The sequence below is a fragment of the Charadrius vociferus genome, unplaced genomic scaffold (genome assembly GCF_000708025.1).
Source record: "Charadrius vociferus isolate BGI_N301 unplaced genomic scaffold, ASM70802v2 scaffold72, whole genome shotgun sequence".
In the NCBI taxonomy this organism is placed as follows: Eukaryota; Metazoa; Chordata; class Aves; order Charadriiformes; family Charadriidae; genus Charadrius; species Charadrius vociferus.
In genome coordinates, this window is record NW_009647830.1 from 6473640 (window position 1) to 6489942 (window position 16303).

The window sequence follows — 16303 nt, forward strand, 5'->3', positions numbered from 1 at the left end:
GAGAAGTTCAGACTAAAGCACTATCAAACATCACATGCTTTACCTGCCCCAGGATAACGTTCAGTACCTGGCAGGATCAAGGAAACTATCTTTCCAAACATCAGCAGACAAGTCGGATATTAAAAGGACTAGAAGGATATTATGAACCTGCTAGGAAATGAAAAGGAACTAAGAAAGAAGAAAACAGGCAATATTACCAAGTGTGAAAACGTGAGAAGTTTGAGCTATTTAGATATTGCAAAGCAATGAAAAGATAGCAGGTATAAATGAGAAATTGCCACTTGCAATGTCTAAGCTGAAGTCACTGGACAACTAATCATGATAATAACGATATAGGTAGTAACATCAAAGACCTGTAAACAGAGCCATCTGATCCACTACTTTACGAGAAAACAGGTCAATTTTTTTGCAGTCATTTAGAATGAGAGTAATACAGACACGAAAAATAAATGCAGGGAAAAAAGCAGAGCATATTGCACCAATAGCCAAACTAGGTCTGACTAAGCTAAAGCTGGAAATGGTGTCAATATGATTACACCACTTTCAGGATTTAAGCTACTATTCCTGCATACCACTGCACTATGATGTGTGTATGAATTCATTCAACTGCCACTAACTGAAGGTTTTGAACTACCTGTTTTCTCAAACTTCAACAAACAAAAGTCAAGGCCCACACATTTTATTATCTGTCTGAAAAACTCTTTGCGCTGGAGTCAATGATTCTCATCTCTTTCTTAACATAATACATGTCTAGGTAAAAAGTTAAGTAAAATTCATAAGACACCAAGAACTACACTAACAATACATTAAAACAGATTTCTGAATACAATTTATATTCACATAAATACATACCCCAGTTCAGCAGCCTTTTTTTTCAGTAGAACATTTTCTTCAATTTGAACTTGACAAAGTTCCAGAAAAGTTCTTAATTCTGATCCTTTGATTCTTTCAGTTGTGGGTAAAATATGATAGTTTAAGATTTCACCATCAAGAAACTGCAAACGAGGAAGGACCTTACACACGTAAGGCCTTAGACAAGAAAAAGTCCTAATTAGTTTTACGAAAAAATACTAATACTAAACCTCCCATTTTATTGATACAATAATAACAAGACAGAACGTGATCACAGTATTTGTATATATTTGTGCTTACTTCATATGTTAATTTATTAACTAAAACTTTATTTAATAAACCACAGAACTCAGCAAGATTTCTTAATACCACTGCTGAAATACTGACCCCAGGGAAGTCAATGGCAACATTCTCAGTTCACTAGAGCTAGCATTTTACCTACTTAAACAATAATAGAGGAAAATTTGACAAACTTGTGCATAGGCACCTGTAATGCATTTGATTAGTAGGCAACACAGCAAACTAAATCATAGGATTAAGATTCAGCACTGATTTTGTTGACACATTGAACAGTTTAGATTTAAGAACTGCACAAAATACTAAACATTGTCAGTCTTACTCCCTTAAGCATTTGCATATAATACATAAACCAATATGATATTCAGTATGCCCGACAGGAAAAAATTCCATTTTTGAAATATTGAATTTGGGTCAGTGAAAGGGATGACAGTAGAGATGACATTTCATTGCTATGAAAAGGACGGTTGGGGCCATTGATGTAAGAAAAAATATGCATGAGAAACTTATCTAGCGATACAAAAAAAATACTATCATCAATGCTCTCTCTTTTAGGTTATAGTGAAATATAATCTAGTATTGCAGCCTTGTTTCACAAATTCCTTAAACCGGACCAAATTTGTTGAAAGTTTCAAGACTGCAAAATAATTTAAATCAATACATCAATATTTTCACTAAGTTAGTTTCAAGTAACACTTAATAACACTTGAAAGAATACTTATAATAGGCTGTACGCCCCTTACTATCAAAAAAGATAATATAATTTTCAAAATTTCAGAGCTCCCTGACTATTCCCTGTGAAGGTAAAGGACTATTACTCAGCTCAGATAATATACATTAAGTTTAAAATCAGAGAAAGTTTCTATGACTGAGTTAGAGTATTCCAAAGTGTAGCTCAATAGAACAGAACATTAGTTTTTTGCAAATATAAAACTTTCCTTCTCTACTGCCCATTAATGAAAGAATAACACCATCTGAAATACACTGGAATAAAACAACGGGTTTAGACAGACAGTCCCTGAACACATAGAGAGAAATTACCAAAACTGATGTTGAATAGTGATACATGAAAAAAAGTGCCATATCAAAAGTTGATTGATGCTGGAAGTATTGTGTCTTAGAGCTATGGGATCTCAACACTAGTTTTTCCAGCTGCGTTTCTCCTGGTGAAGGGCTGAGTCAATATTTCATTTAGTGAAAACTTCCTGGTGAATATTCTGTCACTTAAGAGGCTCTATTAATCATTACAGCATTGAAACACATTCCCCTAGGAGTGCTCAGACTGATCCCAGGGTTTAATTTTTAAAAAGCAATTTCTTACTACTTCACTTTTGTTGGTGTTATCGCTGGCTGGACATGAAAGTACAAAACCGATTGGGAAATTTTACAACTAATTCCTTTGTTGGTATCAAGGGGTTATGTAAAGTTCACTGGAACACATTGCCTGAAGTTACGGTCAATGCTGTATTCAGCAAATCCATATTTTATAGTATCCCATACTTTAAATCCTTTAGACAAACGAATCTCTTGTCTAATCATAAAAGTTCTATTGGGTCAAGCAATCTAAAGTGTTAGTTCTTATAGCAAATTGGAATTCAGACAGTTTTTCCCCTCCAGGTTACAAGTGAAATAACAGTTCTGTAAAATAGAGGGAATTAAAACAATGCAAATGGGAATTTAAAATATTGTGACAGTCACTGAATTTTATTCACAAAACTACCTGCAGGAACCATGGGAGTGCAAATATGTCTGTTTATTAAAAAACAAACAAACAAAGAATGTATTTGTACAGCTATCTTTTAAACTACTCAAACATTTCCAAATACAAGCTTCAATTAGGTTTTCTTCCACTGGAATACTAATCAGAAATTTGTATAAAATCTTCTAATGGAAGATACACATGTAAGGGTGATTTTGTTTTTGTTTTTTCTCTTAATACAACACATACTCTAAAACACCCCACCCCCCCAACTTTGCTGTTGTATATCAGGCAATCTAATACAGCAAATGTGAACACAACTTATCTAAACACATTCTTGCATAACACTGCAGTGTAAAGCCTCACCTTTAACTGACTTGAAATTATACAAGGAACAATTTTGGTCATATTTCAAAATTGCTAAGCTTAAAAAAAGAAATCATATTTTTCTAATAAAAAAATCTCCGTCACCTGTTTTAATTACATCCAAAATGAAAGTACAACTGTTGTGTCTCATTTTATTTCCTCAGACATTTTATTGTGTCAACACTTTCCTAGGCAAATACTTGATTTCCTTAGCTGAAAGAATTGGTAATGATTTAAATTTTTACTGATTAAGTGCTTCTGTGTACATTTAATGGAATTATAGTAAGAGTTCACTAAAAGACACTACCATTTCAACACATGTATTCTGGAACACCGCCTAAAGATCTAAAATTGCATTTCCAACTTGTCATTCTGCTCTTGAAGGCCTATAGACTACAAAGTATTAATTCTAAGGAAAATGAAAGAACACTTTACATTAAATTAACAACGGTACTGTACTTTTCCTGAGCAATTCTCTCAGACAGCTTTAAGTCTTGATGGCATTGACCCACGTATGGGGTTTCAGAGCACAGTATTCTCAAGAAACCAGAAGACTTCTATCAAAATAGAAAAAAATACAAAAATCCTATCCACATACAATTTTAGTCATATGGCTTACAAATACAATCCTATCACAACTACTCATTTCAGGGATTCTGGTGACTGCATCTCATTTCTTATGTCAAGTTTCCATTCTACCCTATCCAGTTTTTACTCATACACATATAATAGTCTCTAGGAAAAGCTCTTTAATTTTTTTTCAGATTATTATTTCAATATTATAGATCATTGGAGGGCAAAGAACAGAATTACTTTTACATCTGTGCCTCTTTCATAAACTTAAGAGTTATTAATTTTTGGTGGAAAGATAAGGAATTCTCAGAACAAGAAAAAAGTCTTCAACTACTAAGGAAAAATCAACCACTCATTCTGACTTTTTCTTCTTCTAAATTTCTTCCTCGAAAGATGCTAAGCCAAGGATTCCTTGATACATTTATTATAGACACCATCCTTTCTCTAGCTATGTGCAGTATGAACTTGTCATAGCATCACGACTGTTAAACAGTGAATGAATGAAGTGATGGAAGGGAGTAAATAAGGAAAAAAAAGAGCAAAGCAGAAAGAGGAACACTCTAAGAACCTATGTGGTAGAAACTGATGCTTCTGAAAAGGGCAATTAAGCAATATAAAAACATTAATAATCAGAAAAAAAAAAGGTTTTAAACAGTGCAGATGAAAGAGAAGGAGAAAAAGGTTGAGTCAATGGCCATGTCTTTGTGCAAATGTTTTAATGAAATGTAAAATAGGGTAGAAAAGGCCAGACAAAGCCTCAGTCAGAAAGTTAAAGGTACCAAAGGCAGTAAACTTGCCAGTAAAGAGGAACAACCAGAATTCATGCTTAAAAAGAAGATATTGTGATCAATGGACAAAGAAGCAAATAAACAGCACAAAGAAGGCATATATCATCTTTATAATTTCTGCATTTGCCTAAAGAAATTGTCATAAACAAAAATACTCATTTAGGATCACAGTTAAACAGCACAGAGAAACCTCTGTTGAGTTTCAGTACAAACTGCTTCTTATTAAGGTTCCAAGTGCTAGGTTAAACATCAAGATTTTTGTTTAAACAAAACTACAAACTCGAATTGTTAGAAAATAAAAATCACAGAATTGAATTTTACTTGATATTTTCATACAATTATCTTCAAATTTCTGGTAGTGTTCATACTTACCTCATTTCTACTATTTAATGTACATACACCAAGTTTTTGGCTGATTTTGATTGATGAGCAAGACGTATACACATCTAGCTTTTGGCTGATTTTGATTTTTTGATTTAGCAAATTAATATATTTTCTTACCTCCAATTCCTTTCTTGGAGAAGAGGATTTCCACTGAATGACAACTCCCTTAGTTTATGACAGCCATTTAACCACGTAATGACTCCCTTAAGGTCTGTATTGTAGTAGGAAAGAAAACGAAATACAAATTTTAATGTAGAACCATATTATTTCTTATAAAATCGTACATGAAAGTAAAATGTACCAAAATCATGAAGTACTACAAGCAATTCTGCTACCTCTATAGTATACTTATAATCAATATCTATAACATTCAAGTTTGGAAAATATTTATGTTTTCTGTACAAATGTCTCATGAATTAATGGGAACAATCAAAATAAGTTTACAATTTAATTAAGAAGTTCTTGTTTGGATGGGGTTTTATGTCTTTTATACAACTCACCTGACAAGCAGTTATTTTTGATATCCAGCTTTTCCAAAGATACAAATGAATTTAAAGGCACGAGCTCAGTTAATCTAAGAACAAAACAGAAGAGGGTTTTTTTTTCCAAAATAAAACAGCAGTCCATAAAAAGAAAGGCACCAGAATCTTTAATAGTTGTATCAATTTACTTTTTACATAAGAAAATATTCATTTAGCTATCCAAGGTGCTAGAACTAATTAGTGAAATATTAACTTGAAAGCATTTCTTACTCTTCTCAGTAGCTCAGTTTTTAATATTTACTCATTAATGTTTTGTTTTATCTGGTAAATATTTCATTCAGTTTCTTGCATTTAGTGCTGAGGATCTGAAGTCTTGTAAAATTTCTACAACTCAACTGGCTTTTCCTTAGGCACCATAACTAGAATGAAACTAACAGAAGGCCCTGATTCTGGAGAAGAAATAAAATCTACTTCTCCTCTTTCCTCTTCCTTCAGTTCTCATTGCTCAAACTTCTTGTCAGTTTGTTTCTCTTCTCCACTCAGCACACTACTTCTTAGATCCTAAAAATAACATAATTGTGACATTTGTATTTCTTAACAGGTCAAGGCTGCACTGTCTTGTAATATGGTTTTAGTCCTTTCTCTGTCTTACTACTTCTGTAAGACAGTGTCAAATAGGTGCCTATTATACAGACAGTTGTGGCATTGCTGTTCTTGCATATCAGAGCTTTTCTTCTGCCATAAAGCAGCAAAGCAGTAGTAAAGCCATGACAAAACTGAAGAGTAAATGTAAGGAAACTGAGCTGACATTCATCTGCGCAAAGGATTTTGGACTGCGAGATGTACATTATCACTACTATTAAAACATTAGCATGCAGTGTTATTCTAGTTTCTTTACTTAAAAACTGGCAGTGATGCAACTAAGAATGAACGTTGAATGGTTTGGTCAGTTGCCAGGCTATTTCCAAATATTACTGTTCAGATTAAAGAGTTTTCTTTTACGTTAAATATGAAAGAAGGAGGAAAAATTAAAATCAAGATGAAAAAAAAAAAAAACAGTCTTCAACTGAAAACTAGAATGTTTGTATATAAGCACATATTAAATCAACTATAGCTTTCTAAAAGAAATACACATTTAGGCAAATGGTTTCACCCCTGTAAGGACAAGGCCTAAGCATAATGAGAGAATGGTAACACCAACGGCAATATGTGTTGTCACTTTGTGACTGGTAATTTTCATAGAAAGCAGTATTTTCTAAGGGTTATAGTGCCTTTGAAAGTTACAAATCAGAATTAATATGGTCACAAACATGGCCATGCAAAAAAATGAAACCCACTCACTCCACAAACTAACAACTGGTAAGAGCCAAAAATACTTTCATTTGTTGCTGAAATGTGTGACTATGTTGTGTTTCCAGCTCCCACAATACAACTGAAAGACAGAGCTGGCTTTAACTCTGGTACACAAATTCTGGACCAAATGTTGGTTGTAGATTCTTTAATCTTATTGGTCAAATAAGATTACAAATATTACAAATACAGATACAAATTTTTTTGACCATATGCAAACCAGAAAAAAATAGAATCATTTCCACATTCAGTCGACAAATATTTCTATATGCATTTTAACAGTAAATTCAGAGAAACAGATATAAAGCCAATTGAGTTTGTGTCACTATACTTCCTTTTCTTTCTCAAACCATACTGTGAAGTTGTCCTGGTTCTAGTCCTATTTATTTCTATTACCTCCCTACCAGTTTTCCATAGAATCAAATAAATACGAAGAAGTATTAACTCTAAAAAGTATTGAGCCTTTTATGTAGATCTGTATGTAGTACTACAAATATCAGCATTTTAGGTTCTCATGACCAGTCAACAGTACATAAATATATTTAATATTTGTAAGAAATATCATCATAGATATTAGTGGCTAACAGTATGGCTGTGAAGACTGAAAATCCATGATCCAGATTATAGATTCACATATTCAGAAATATCCAGGAAAATAAACATTGTACTTTGCACAAGGGATGAAAGATAATGCAGTATTTTTTTATTTATAGTGAGTGAGTTTTCTGGATCTTTATCAGTATATGCCATGGTGAATTAGGCAATCCTCGCCTGCTGTTGGCATTATGAGAGTTAAAACGTTTCTCTGTCATTCTATAGCTTTCCCTTTACTGACATTCTTTGTTAATTTTTTTCCTAAGAAAATTCAAACCAGAAAGACAAAGGACATTACTGAAAACTTAATACTACTTGACCTTGTCACATTAGCCCTGGGCATAAGAGAGATATAAATTACAAAGAAGACACAAAAGTAAAAGATATTCACAAAAAAGCCAGCTATAGCTTCCTCTTTCTGCTCCCATTTAAGGCTGCAGTAAGACAGTACACAGATAGCCACAGAAACTCTATGTCAGAAAACAAGATTTAGAAGACTAGAATAGTTGCAAGTGTGCATCAGAGCAAATAACGATTGCTTTTCTGAACACGAATAGCAGTTACTGCTCAGGATGGTCCAAATCCTGCTGTGCATCTGCTTTTCCCCAGAAAAAAATATCATTGATGTTAATGAGAGGTTAGCAGGAACGAGGGCAAAATAATTAAAAACAAATTTGTATGAATCTAGATCTTTAAGCAAAGCCTGTATTTCTTTTTCATTCTTTAAAAATATTTTAGTTGGCAATATTCCCCATATTTAAAAGTACTTATCAAATATAATGTAGGAAATCTGTCACTTAGCCACTTGTTTCTTGAACACTCGAGTAAGCAGTACTTCAACTGTATTGCCCATGGTGCCACATACTTAGAGATAAACTTATCACCAGCAAAGGATTACTGAAAGTGATGAAAAAAATCCTGACTGCTAAGGATGGGATGGGAAAAACCAGCATAGCTTTTTTGACTGACTTAGTTCAACATCCAATGACATTTAGATTTATTATGACAACTCTGGAAAAAGTGGTAAAATTCTCAAAACATGATGGCTTGCAATGACAGAGTTCAACTCTTACCTCTGAGAAATTAGGCTAAAAACATAGATACTTTATATATTTAAGTAGGGAGAACAATACATACTAAGAAATAATTGAGCTGACTTTTTAGCATTTCTATTATAAGCCTTTTAGGAATAGTATACATCCAGCTGCAAAAACATGGGAGCAACACGTTCACAAAGAATTTGATTCTGATCAAATCAGTTTCCAAAAAAAAAAAAAAAAAAAGGAATTTTTGCAGATCACTGTTGTTTGGGGGTTTTTTTAAATATGTTTTTCATTTATCACACTTAGGTTATCTTAATGAATAACAAAGAGATAGTAAAAAAAACCACCTTTGCCATATTAATGCCTTATTAAAACAGAAACTTTAATTTGTCTATTTTGAAGTTGACAAAAAAAAAGGCTACCTGAACAGCGTATTGATTTAGTGTCTCACTGTAAAACTTTTAAATGAAAAAGACTTTAACAGGTAAGCTACATAATTAAGTGGGATTACACGTAAATATAAATACCACATGAACTCTTAACACGTACTAAATATGTATTATTTTTAGTCCCAGGGGCAAGGTTTTTCCCTTGTACACTTAAGTGTCGATCTACAACAGAAGAAAAAAGAAAATGTACCTTTTTTAAACTAACTTAACAGTTGTGTTCTCCAGCTGTTATAAAATAGAGCACAGATCTTCATAGTCCCAATTCTGCAGTAACCAAGTCAAGAGGATATTAATCATTGACTTTGGTCAATTGCACATTGACCAAATATATACTTTGTGTGTGAAAGCCACAATAAAACACTTAATAAAAGCAGCAGTGGTGAAATAGCTGCCATTTTTATATTTGAAGGAGTTGATCACTACCTGTTATATTACAATTCCCTGTTGCTAGGTTGTAGGTTTGAAACAATTAATTTTTGGACTTTTTTATCTTTGGCAATTTCTGGTTTATGGCACAGGCAAAGCATCTCAGGAATAAAGAAATACTGTGAATTAGTGTAACAATTTTCTTTTCGCAGTATTTCACTTTCAGAAAGAATACAGATTCACAGCATTACCATTATATGGGCTTCCCACATTCAGTAAAAAGGAAATGGCACTCAGTGCACACTTGAAAAAAATTCACAAAATAGCACTAGCTGTAGGATAAAAGTAAAGAAACAGCTTTTCTTTCAACAGCTTACTCCATTACATTCACTGTTTCTATAGAACATCGAGTTACTTATGCTATAGCACACACATATGGAGCTGCTTATAAGTGTACATAAAGTGAGTGTAACAGAGCAGGCTACTGAAATTCCACAAATTTTGAAGCTTTTAATATGCACTGAGGGCTATCTTGTCCTGTTTGTCACAAAGACTTGAGATAAGCTCTAGATACATCAAGGAAAGAAAGGGAATTGTTTGTGGAGGAGGTGTGTATTTATTTTCAGCACATCCGTTTTGCTGATGGAAAAATATGTGCTTTCTCCCAGTCCAGCAGAAGAAACTCAGTGGACGAAACACTGCATCTCAGCTTAGTCACTGGAAAAACAGAATAAGCACTACAATGGACATTAAAAACCGTAAGATTGTGGGTTAGGCAAGTGACATAAGGTACATCTACATGGACAGTCTAGCACAAGCGAGATCCAGAGGCTGCATTCAAGCTACGCCTGAGACTGTGCTTCTAAGTTTGTTCTGTCCCTAGCAGGCACATGAGGTCTTCAAGCAATTTGGCAACCTTTTTATTAGACGCAGCATAGCTACAACTTACTGTTAGCAAAAAACAAACCAGAGGAAGAGGAGGAAATTACAAGAAGATAGAGCCACATTACTGCGTGTTCCAAAAAAGCTGAACAGGACAATTAAAAAAAAAAAAAATAAAATTCAGATTCCAGAATCTAATACTTAACAAATAATGCCCTTGTTAATCACAGGAAGGAAGCACTTTCTTCAAATTCCAGAAGAATTAATAAAAAACCCCACAACAACAAAAGCTCAACAAGTTGAAGATTAGATTCTGCAAATATAGCTAGGTGTTATATTTACATCCAAGAGTTTACATGCATACTACTTCATTAGAGATGGTATGAAAACAATCTGAAAAGTTATATAAAAAAAATGTAAGTTGTATAGATGCAAATAATATTAATTTTCCCTGAAGGACATTCCTTATAATGACAGGAATCAGTCTTACAGATCTTTTCTCCCACAGGCTCCCAGCTACAGTTGACTTTGCTGAACTAAATGTCACACAGGATGGGATTCATCTGTTCAAATGTAGACACCTACATATGAGCTGGTCACTTTGACTCTGTTAATAGTCAATGAAGATGAACAGGCACTTGCAGGGTATGATTAGTCTCAAAGTAAACGGCTAAAAATGTCAGACCAAACACACTCTGAAAACATCTCCTCTTCACTAACAGGAGAGGAAAGTGATTAGCTCAGAGTGTATATTCTGTATATTGTGTGTAACAGAGTATATTCTATTTGTTTAGCTGAGATCAATCTTGTTCAGAACAAAATGGTGACAGTATAGAAAAATAATTAATTTATACCAATTTAAAATTCATTATACTACAAACATGTAAATTATAATAATCGTTCCTTATTCTTTTAGCATAATTTAAATTGAGAAAAAGGGGGTGGGAGTGGGGAAATCAAAATTTTGACTACTGAATATCTGGTCATTCCTACTCTACAGATGTACGGATTAGCTTAAAAAATGAACAGAAAGGTAATTACAGAGTACTTGAGTGCATGATGTAGCTTTACATTGCTTGTCTCGATCCTTCTTTTTTATTTTATACCTTTCAAAACGAACCATAAGAGTGAAAAGTTAAAGCAAACATGCTTGCTTTGCAGGACATTAATATATGTATGTAAAAGAAAAAAATTGTCATTTGTCCTTTTTAACTCTAGTAGTTGCACTTAACGTAGCCTTCAAAGTCTGTTTTGAATAAGCTAGCTGTGAAATATGAAGTTTGACAAACTTACTCTAGAAACAATTGCTAAATAAAGGAAAAAAAAAAAAGAAACACTGGTTTTAATAATGCCACAATGCTCAAAAATTATTTGCATGTAATATCCAATAGAAAAAATTACTTTTCATAGTTAATGCTGTTTCAAATTTTCTTAGCTAAAGGTAGCCAATGTTGTTACTTGTCAACCAGATATTTTCAAAGAATATCTGGAAAAGATAGTGGTATTTTAACCATAATGAGAATTATACTTTTCAGACAGGTATTATATTAGTAAATTTCACTGTGTAAGTTTTGTCATTGGAAAAATGTTTCTTGCTTACCTATTTTGAGACAGCAAAAGAATCTGCAATAGAGGCAACCAATACAAAGAAAGCATTCTCACAGCAGAAATGCTATTGTCATCCAAATATAGTTCTCTTAGAAGAACATGATTTTCCAGCCTTGGAAGCTAAATAGAAAAGAGATGGTTATTTAAAATTAATATAAATTAGAGAACAATGGAATGCTTACCAGATGTTTTTCATAAATCATTACTAAATACAAGCAAAAAATACATTTTGGATATATGTATAATTTCCTTATTATGTATGTACCAGTTGTCACACATACTTTCTATGTATTAGGTGGTAAGTATTTTTGGATGTCTTCTACCTAGTCTGAATAGTCAATATAAATTAAAAAAATAAAAAAGAAAGTCAAGAGCCCAAGAGCCACAGTCTTACTATTTTATTCATGCAGTTATTCGTTGCTTAATGACAATGGTTTTCCTCTCTCACATTTGTATTATAAACAATGTCACGTATATGACTAAGCATACAGTTAGCAAGCTACTTTCCTATTATAAGTGCTGCGGCACAAACTTCAACTTTTGGAGGATCAGCATACATCAAATCAGCCTGAACTATTACTTACATGTAATGATAATAATATTTTATTACATTTTAAACAAAGAATCAGCATCATATAATACACACAAAATACTAGATGCTATAAACAAAGGAGGGAAATGTAATTACTGAGGAGCCAATTTTTCAAGGCCTTAGGAACACGAAAACACTTAACAGCCAGCCATTTGCATCTTTGAAGACTCTCCCTCTAACGGGAAAAAAAAAGCCTACCTAAGAGCATGAAACATCCCACAGCAAACAAAGAGCACATGATCAATGTTCTGAAAATTATGACGGCGAACAAAGATGTATGCACAACAGCCACTGAATTCAAAGCTTTTACCTCCTGAAGGTTATTGCCTTGCAACTTGAGAATTTGTAGTAGGCCACAGTTCTCAATTCCTTCAATTTGTGTGAGATTATTAAAAGAGCAGTCTAGGTAAATAAGAGTAGGTGCCTCACAAAGACCTTTTGTGCTGATTAACTGATTATGGTCCACAATTAATTGCTGAAGATTTTTCAATGACTCCAGACCACCTGTAAATTAAAGATTTTAGCTGAATTAAGCCATAACGAAATTAAAACGTGTTGGTTTTCAACTACTAAGAAAACTCTGAACATTCAATATATTTATATTATCTATAGTAACAATAAATATTAGTCCAGTATAAAGTTTAAAAATAATTATTGTATTTTGACTCTATCAAATATACAATGTGTACAGTTCACAAATTTCTGATCCTGTTAACCAAGAAATAATAACAGTTCACAACCCCTTTAGCACTTTGGTTGGAATAGAACATTCTTTTAGTGATGAACTATACTTACTATGCCTTAAGCACTTTGTAACTGGTACTCAGAACTTACAGACTCTCTGAAATGCTAACAGCCCTCTTAAAATCACCCCTCAGAATGGAAAGAGTATTTATGTTTAAAAGTTAATTTTCATTATTTCAGTTCTAATTTTTTTTTTTTTAAATTATGAGCAAGGTGAGAAAAAAATGTGTTAAAACTTAGGCCAGCACCACAACCATTATTTAAGTGCGTCCTGTTTAAGGAATTATGTTATAAAATATTTTAATGAAGAATTTTATAAAGAAAAAGCTATACCCTCTATAGTTATTACATTCTCAACAAACTTACTCCTGCCAGCTAGTGTAAAGAGCAAGAATGCGTGTGATCTCTACTGCCAGCATCTGCTTCTTTCACATCATTTTTCCCAAATCATCCTCTTACAACAGCAAAAATCACACTGTCTTTCCATGGTCTTACACATGCTAGATGTTCTGCAATGACTCGCTACAGGTCCAAGCAGTTTTCCTCTCTCTGTAGTAAAACTCCTTTAAAGGGATAGCCTTTACAAAACATATCTAAAATAAGGAATTTCTGAATTTATTTCTTTTTTTTCTCATGTATTCTTCATGGGATTATTTGAGGTAATACTCTGTCCCATCTTTATCTCACCTAAAACTTCCGAAGTTCCCAAAAGGAAGTTTGGCAAGCTTTACAGAGGTGAATGTCTTTGTGATTGTCCTCCAAGAATAAAATGAATTATGAGAACAGAAATCAGATTGCACCACAGATTATTGAGAATACAGAAGAGGAATTAAAAAAGAAAATGAATGATGATGAGAAAACAGAAGTAAAAAATATAAATGCCAAAACTAGCAGTACGTTTAAAAAAGTCAATCAAATATAGGCCTTTGAATCATAGTAATTTAAAAATGGAAAGTACCTACTGGAAATAACACAATCTCCTGATACTAAAGAGATTTCATCCTAAATCTAAAACAAATGTCCCATACTGTAACTTCAAAACTGTGCTTTAGGAAATAAATATACAAACCTTTAATTACTGTGAAAGAATTTCAAACATGCCCATGACATACTATCCTGACTGCAAGATCCTGGTCTGGATTTTCTTTTATGCTTGCATAAAAATAAAAAAGGAACCAGCACCATCTAGTGGTCTCAAAACAATTTCGTTTCAGACAGCGTTAAAATAAACGGCTCCCAGAGCAGTCCTGAAATCTCCACTTTTAAGTTATTGGCATAGCAGTACTGGAAACTTTAAAAGCACTGAATCAGTCTGGAGTAGGATGGAGAGGAGAGACTGCACACACAGTAATAAAAGGCAAGGAGTTAATACAGGATCTGGAAACTTCCTATTCTGCATGCTGTACAAAGCACCTTTTTTACATCTTTCTTCTCATCTGCCTTACTTAATTAGCCAAACTGTCATTAGGAACAGATATGCCAAGGTTACATACAATGGGATCACAATCTATTCTGGAAATATCAAATGCAGTCCAACAGAAACATACATAAGAGAGAATAATGTAGTACAAACAGATGGTATTGTAATATTTCTTCTGCACACATGCAAAATTAAAAATAGGCATGAAAGTTTTCTGCACATTTCTAGAAGATATTGTCTGGTTTACATATGATACAACCAACAACAGCTATAGCTGTATTTGGGAAAATGCACTCAGTTAAAAAACATGGTTTCAGCAAGATTTGTGGAAAACCTCTATATAAGTAGCTCTTAGCAATTTGCAAAGGGCAGCTGGAGTCTGTTAGCCCAAAGGACTCTATCTTAGCTATCAATGTGGTTCTGAAGGAACTTCTACACATGACAAAGATGAATGATATGAGAGGAGTGAAAGCTGACAGTGAACATGAAGATGAAAAAACACATATAAAAAATACCCCAAAATTGAAAGGTGTATGATAAAAAAAACCCCAACTCCATGTGCTTGCTTAAAAAGAGTAAGTCCAAAAAAGCATTTATGACTAGCCATGAATATGCATTGCATAGTTCTTAGCACTGCCGGGATTTTAGCCAACATATTATGGCAATATAGACACCCTACAAAAGTATTCTATGACTCAAGTCAAAATGCTACTTTTTATGTAAGAAAACTTTTAAGTAAAGCATTCATCTTCCAAATACAAACGTATGCACTGAACTTCAGTGTATTACTGACACAATTACTTAATCTATGATCATGCATTCTTAAGAGAAAAGCATAATTGAGACACATTTCTCATACTTTTACTGTTATTTTTAAGGGTTTTCTGGCAACTCTAATTTTTCCCCTAATGATGCTATATTTCAATAGGAGGAGAAAAAAAGAAAAAGGAAATCATACTATGCTTGAAGGTTCCTGCAATAAGCTATTAAAACAGAAGTATTACAAACATAAATAAGCCTTACTTAGGAAAAAGCTCACAGCCTTTGTTAAAGCTGAATGAACTGAGAACATTGCATAGTACTGCAGCTTCCAAAATTGCTAACGGACATCTTGCAAGATTTACAGATGGATGGGATAAAATAACTTCTTAAAACCCATAAATCCATTTTTGTGCATTCTATGCGCTCACTTACAGCCAATATGTTATTGTATGAAATAAATCCTGTATTATGCATCTGCTTTAACCAGACATCCTCAAAGCAAGTCTGGAGAGGAGAAAGGCAGATTCCAAGCTGATTTTTGTAAATGCTTATTTACCCACTCAAATTCACTAGAGACTCAGTAAACAGCAGCACACTGCACAAAACAAAGTACAAGAGGATTTTACTCCACTTGGCCTGTACAAAGATGCTACATTCCACACAGATGCCACATTCCTAAATGTCATCCACTAATACTATGCCATCCTTACAGTAATCTTACAGATATTTTTATCAAATGAGATAAATCTGAATAAGAATCTTATCCAGCAGTGTTGGTTGCAAGGATAAAGATGAAGCTTCTTTAACTAGTTTTTTTTATTGTTTCTCATTAGGATACTGATATGCTTTTGCAGTAAACATTGATATTCTGATACCTTTATTCTCAGGTATTATAAACCCTGTTCACAAATACTAACATTCCAAATTTGCACATATTAGCATAAAATATTAAAAATATCAACATTAAACCCCCTAAATCTACAGATTATTTTTTTATCTTTCCCATATCCTGTTTGCTGTACCTTGTTATTTATCACAGAATTGCATTATTC

At 33.2% G+C, this 16303-nt stretch overlaps 1 protein-coding gene across 1 annotated transcript in view; it reads right to left on the reverse strand.

Annotated features, from left to right (window-relative positions):
- LRRIQ1 (leucine-rich repeats and IQ motif containing 1) overlaps positions 1 to 16303 on the reverse strand; it is a 111319-nt gene that overhangs the window by 81616 nt on the left and 13400 nt on the right. The window contains exons 10-14 of the mRNA XM_009882621.1: positions 12636 to 12829; positions 11726 to 11853; positions 5460 to 5533; positions 5077 to 5170; positions 853 to 1029 (exon numbers count right to left, since the gene is read on the reverse strand). Of these exons, the coding sequence (XP_009880923.1) occupies positions 853 to 1029; positions 5077 to 5170; positions 5460 to 5533; positions 11726 to 11853; positions 12636 to 12829 (667 nt within the window). The remainder of the gene's footprint in view (positions 1 to 852; positions 1030 to 5076; positions 5171 to 5459; positions 5534 to 11725; positions 11854 to 12635; positions 12830 to 16303) is intronic.